Source organism: Pteropus vampyrus, unplaced genomic scaffold (assembly GCF_000151845.1).
Source record: "Pteropus vampyrus isolate Shadow unplaced genomic scaffold, Pvam_2.0 Scaffold382, whole genome shotgun sequence".
Taxonomy (NCBI): Eukaryota; Metazoa; Chordata; class Mammalia; order Chiroptera; family Pteropodidae; genus Pteropus; species Pteropus vampyrus.
Genome location: NW_011889163.1, coordinates 130440 through 136250, shown reverse-complemented (window position 1 = coordinate 136250; position 5811 = coordinate 130440). Strand labels below are relative to the sequence as shown.

The window sequence follows — 5811 nt, the reverse complement described above, 5'->3', positions numbered from 1 at the left end:
GTTGTGGGGACGGAACCAGCGGCGATCGCTGTCTCTCAGGGGAAGACAGGGACCGGCATTGTCGCAGGGGTGGCTCAGGCCCGGGGCTGACGCGCGGCCCGCCCCCTCGCACGACCCCGCCCACGGGAGGTGGAGAACGTCTGGGCCAGGACGGACATCCACCCTCGCGGGAACGTGGCCGAATCAACAGACGCTTTCGTTTTTCTGGAAGAGATTTTCAAATCCTAGAACTAAAGGCTGGAGATAAAAACAAAACATTGTGATATAAGGCAAAAACCAGACTTCGTAAACCTGGACAGGGACGAGTCCCCTGCAGCCCCTCCACCTGTTGGGAGGCGATTTGTGGGTACCCCGGGCACCCCGTTCAACGGAGACGCACACAGGGCGGGCGCGGGTTGTGTGCCGCTGTTCTGGAAGGACTGGGCCGCTCTCTGCCGACGTGCGATCGGCTCCGACCCCTCACGTGCCATGGGGAGCCGTTAAGCCTGAAAGCGTCCGGAATGTCATTTTCAGAGCCCTCTCTCAAATGGCAAAGGATGGCGACAGCTTTACAGCCTGTGGTGCCGTGCGTCGATGCCCGAACCCGGGTCATTTTGATAGCGGCTTGTGCCCTTAACAAAGCGAACTTACTTGGGTAGTCGAAAGTTTGCAAGGACCATGTTAGAATAGTAAAAAGCGAACGACAATAGGTCCCTTCCATTTTTTCTCATTTGTAACTCGGCAGGAAATGAGACAGCAAGCACATCGAGTCAATTGTTACGAACTAATTAAGAGGGAAGCTAAAAGAAATTCCCAGGTGACGTGCAGGACGTGCAGTGCCCGGCGTGTGTGTAAGGTCCAGGCTGATGGTGCCAGCTCTCAGCCAGACACCCTGGGTTTCGATCCGCCTTCTCATGCTTGCTGGCTGTGCGACACTGGCTGGTCCTCACACCTTGGCTTGCCCACCTGTCTCATACGCAGTAATAAGCACCTCGCAGGCTCTGGCTGAAACGTTACTGTGTGCTATGTGATTCTCCCTCGTGCAGTGCTGGCAGGATGACTTGTGTTTAGGGGTGTGTGTGTGTGTGTGTGTGTGTGTGTGTGTGTGTGTGACTTCAGCTTGGGGAAGCCAGAAAGAAAAGCATCTCACTGAAAACTAAAATCAGCTGGTTGCGACCTCGCCCCCTAATCCTAGGAATTCCTCGATTGTCCACAGTAATGTCTTCGGGAGGTATCCACGGGCACGGGTCACCCCTCTGGTTCCGCCCAGGGACCCTGGGGGGAAGCACGTCCTCTGTCCTTTGACAGGTTACTCTGAGCAGGCGGACAGGCTTGGACGCTGGTGCTGGGCAGTCGAAGAACGGGCGGGGATCGAACAAAACATGAGGGAGGCGGGAACACCACAGGCCACTTCGAGGGTGGAACGCGCTCTGAGCCACGCCAGCCGGGGCCTGTCTTAGACCGCTGGGCCCCGAAGGCTGCAGCGCTTGTTCTCATGTCAGCAGAAGGCAGCCCGTCCCCAGGCCCCGTCCTGTGGTCCCTGTACGTGAGAAACCCTGCTCAGGGGTACTGCTGGCGAAGTCGCCGCCCAGTCTAGCACTGGAAAGCACTGGAAAGACCCGCAGTTTCTCAAAAATGCGAGATCAGCTTGTCTTGTCATCACACGAGCCATCCCGTCAATGCAGACGCCTTTTGCAGCCGTCGAAGCTGGAGCTACCAGAGGGAGACGTTGTCGCTGCCTTGCTGAGGTTTCTGTGGGCCTCGGACTGATGGATTCCAGTAAGGACGGGTGGCGGGAGCAGCCCACGCTGTGAGCCCCCGTCACCCACTGAGAGACGGGGACCGACGAGCGCCGTGCAGCTGTTCACGCTTCGCCGAGCTCACCGACGAGGGAGACGGCGCTGCACTGATGTCACAGAGTTACTCTGCTTCCTTGAGAGGGTCGGGCAGAGAGTGAGTTGAAATAATATTTGTAAGATGCGAGGATGATTATTTCCCACCTGCCACGGAGGAAAGCTGGGATCCAGGCCAGGGAAAGGGGGGTGGGCGGAGCACCCGTTTGCCCGAAGCGTCCGTTTTCCGCTAGACACTGGCCCGGGCGCTTGGCACACGATTTCTCACTTTATTCTTGTAAGACTCCTGGGTGGTGGGTGTTAATGTTTTTCATTTCATAGATGAAGACTCTGAGGTTTTCATCGTTTAAGCAATAACTACGTCAAGGTTGTACAATTAGTTTATAGTAGAACTGGGGTGAAAACTTAAAATTTCTAGCCAAATACACGGCTCTGTTTAAATCATAACACAGCCATAGAGTTTACTTAAAAAAAAAATCTCCCAGGCACAACAAAATATCTGACCCGAACGAGAAAATAACTTGTCCACCCTGACCAAGGTGGATGGCGATCGCGGCCTGACTGTCATGTCTTGATGCCACCCAAACGACAAAGCCCTTCTCTGTCCTGCTTCCCTCTCGCCAGGTCCCGTGGGAACGTCACAGGGACAGAGAAGCAGGACACCTGGGCCGGGCGAAGAGGAGAAACAGCACAGGACGCGTGAGCCACGGGACTTGGCAGCGTGGCTTCGTGACTGGCACGCCGTGCTGAGGAAGCAGGGGCGCCTGGGGGTTGGAGCTGTCGCCTGCTCGCCAAGGATGTGGCTGAGCTCAGCGGCACCGGGCTCAGCTCAGCCCCGAGGGGGTCGGAGGTATTCAAGGCAGTCGACCCCCCCAAAACTGCATCTGTCCGAAGGCTGGGGGGACAGGCCGGATCCGCTGGGCAATTTCGCAGGGGTCTGTGGCCTCTGGGGCCATACTTTATGGCGCTCACCCCTTTTCATCTTTACCTGTTTTGCATACGGTCCTCTGCCTGGTATTGTTTGAGGCAAGGATGCCCTGCCGGCCATGCGCGTGCTGCTTGTCAGACCGAGGTCGTGTGTGCTCCTCAGATCTTCCAAGCACCAGGAAGTTACCAAACGTGGAGCGTCTGAGGAGTTTTCTGTGATGGAATGTTGTGTACCCTTCGAAATGGAATTCGAAGTTCTATTGGTTACGTGGGAAGTTCAGATGAAATAGGGCCTCAAAGCTGGGCGCACGCGAACGGCATCCAGCTGTACGCCACGGGTCACGCATGCGTGTGACACACCGGGTGTGTGTGAAGTGTTCGTTTCTGTATTGTTCACAGCACAACTTCACATCTCGCTGACATGTGCTCCCCTCGGGTCACGGAATGCGCCTCCGCCGTGGGGCTGCCCTCGGATGTCGGGTCCTACCAGGGTTTGGGGGTGGCGAGAACAGGGCAGAGCACGGCTGGCCTGGGGGATGCTGCTGACACGTGGGCCACTTTCACACGGCGTCTGCTGCGGACGTGGCGCTCGGGACGAGAGTCCCCGGGTGCCAGGGCGGCTGCGTCGTGGGGACACTCGTCCCCGAGGACGTGGGTGGCACATCGGGGGCCAGTGCGGAAGCCCCAGACCTGTCCTTGTCCCACCTCTCGTTCTTTCTTAGTGTCTGGGGGGGTCATTCTCCATCGTGTGTCTGGCGGACGCACTGTGGGGACGCTTTGTACACCCGACGCCCGCGGTGTGATGGGGACATTTGCAGAGAGAGCCCAGGAGGGAACTAAGTAGGGGTTCGCCATACCCCCATGATGCGGTGATCACACGCAAACACTCCAGAAAAAGGAAAAACAGAATAACGCGGGAGACGCGAAATCGCAGAGGTTACTATCTACCTCTCTGCATTAAAAAAATCTGTCGAACTGTATTCCTAGGTGTGTCTGGCTCTCACTCGGCTTATCTTGAAGAAAACACACCAAAATGTTAGCAGTGGTTATCTCTGCCTGGTTGGCTTTTCAGTGGTTTTCATGTTTAAAAATTCCTCTGTAAACATTTGTTATCAATCATTAGAATAAATAAATAATGCTATTTTGTAAAATGATGAACATAGACAGGTTTTGAATTAATACAGGAGTCTCAGAAATGGAGGAGTGAGCTGCCACTTGAGATCTTCGGCACAGGACAAGGGCCAAATCTGTTTCTCCGGTAGAATGGCAAATTAATTTCTCCTGGCTTATTTATATCGAGTTCGTAATGAGCAGTGTGACCGCGGCGTTTGAGAGATCCCCTCTGTCATCGTTTCAGATAATGCGTGCAGAGAATTATTGTCTCTCCGAGCAGACCGTGCGACATTGGCTTTCACTTTGACATTTGCATTCACGCTAAGCGTGTGAGGTCGTATATTATTTGACCAGAAAAGAGAAAAGCGAGGCTCAGCTCTGTGTACGCAGGACCCTCGCCAGTGGGTGGTCCCTTCCCATCCGGCTCCTGGAATCCTCCTGATCACCTTCCTGAAAGTTCCCCGTGACACAGGTCGCAGCGCAGCCCGAGAACCACGTGACGCCAGGAGCCGGAAGCAGCGTAGACCTGGCCACGCGTGAGCTCCTCGTTCTTCACTCTGCCCAGAGTCCTGGCGAGGTCACTGCTCGGGTCCCCTCACCGGCTCCTGTTCCTTACAGGCTCGTTTCCCCACAGGTAGCCATGCAAACCAGAGCCACTTGGATTCTTCTGAAGTTTAAATCCTACTGCGACGCTCCCACGGCGAAGAGCCGCCTGCTGTTTGCAGGATGGAGTCCCAGCCACGAGGCACGAGGCTTTCCGCCAGAAGTTTCTCTCGAGGAAACGCACAAATGACCAGCAAACAGTTTGAAAGATGCTCAGCATCACTGGTCACGCGGGACACGCCGGTCAAAGCCACAGGGAGATGCCACTTCCCACCTACTAAGATGGCATAATGATAATTTTTAAAAAATAAACCAGGAAATAACGTGTTGAGGAAGATGTGGAGAAAGTGGGACCTTCCGACGTCCCTGGTGGGGACACGAGGTGCTGCAGCTGTGCCGGAAAGTAGTGTCGCGTTCCCCCGACAAGGCAGACGCGGAGCACCAGGTGACCCGACGCTCCCACTCCTAGGCAGGTATATACCCAAAAGCACTGAGAACAGGTGTTCAAACAAAATCGTGCATACGAACGCCCAGGACAGCACTATGGGACACTAGCCGAACAGGCGGAAACGATGCAATGTGCCTCTGTTGACAAACAGATTGGGAAAATGCGGCGCCACCACACAGCGGAATATTATTCAGTCAGAAAGCGCACGGAGTGCAGGAAAAATGCTGCCACCCGATGAACTTCGAAAACATTTATTTACGCCACACGAAAGAAGCCAGACTTAAGACCGCGTCCGCAGGACTGCATCTAAATGAAATACCCAGGGGGCAAGTCACAGACACAGAGAACGTGCTAGGGCTCGCCCAGGATGCCGGGCTGGAGGAGGCGGCGGGAAGGAGGGCGACTGCTTCCTGGTGGGGAGGATTTTGGGGGTGATGAACTGTTTCAGAGCTCCATAGCAGTGGCAGTTGCACTGAATTACAGACTAGAAAATTGTTAAAATGGTAACTTTTATAACATGCATATTGTTCCGTAATAATAAAACATGTTTTAAGGCTTTCCAGCTGAACTTAGCTTTGTTTTCCCGAGTCGTCTATTCCAGCCCTATCCCCAGTGGGCTGGCCAGGCCAGATGCTCCCGTGTCACAGAGTCGACACGCTGGCTCGGTCTCCCTGGGAATAAGACTCTGCGCCGTACAGTCCTTTCTCTGCCTCAGGCTCACCGGAGCCTGCGTGCGTGTTCCCGGATCCAGCCCACGCTGCCGCCTCGGAGGAGCTTGACCAAACTCCCCGAACAGACTTTGCAGCCCGCCACAGCCGTGCAGATTCCCACCAAATCCATATGGCTGCGTAACGAGCCACCCAAAGCTTAGTGGCTTAAAACAATGAC

General features: G+C 55.0%; 1 protein-coding gene across 1 annotated transcript in view; it reads left to right on the top strand.

Annotated features, from left to right (window-relative positions):
* Window positions 1–5811, top strand: part of LOC111731534 — a 22402-nt gene that overhangs the window by 13415 nt on the left and 3176 nt on the right. The window contains exons 7-8 of the mRNA XM_023523191.1: window positions 2457–2767; window positions 5639–5771. Coding sequence (XP_023378959.1) covers window positions 2457–2767; window positions 5639–5771 — 444 coding nt within the window. The remainder of the gene's footprint in view (window positions 1–2456; window positions 2768–5638; window positions 5772–5811) is intronic.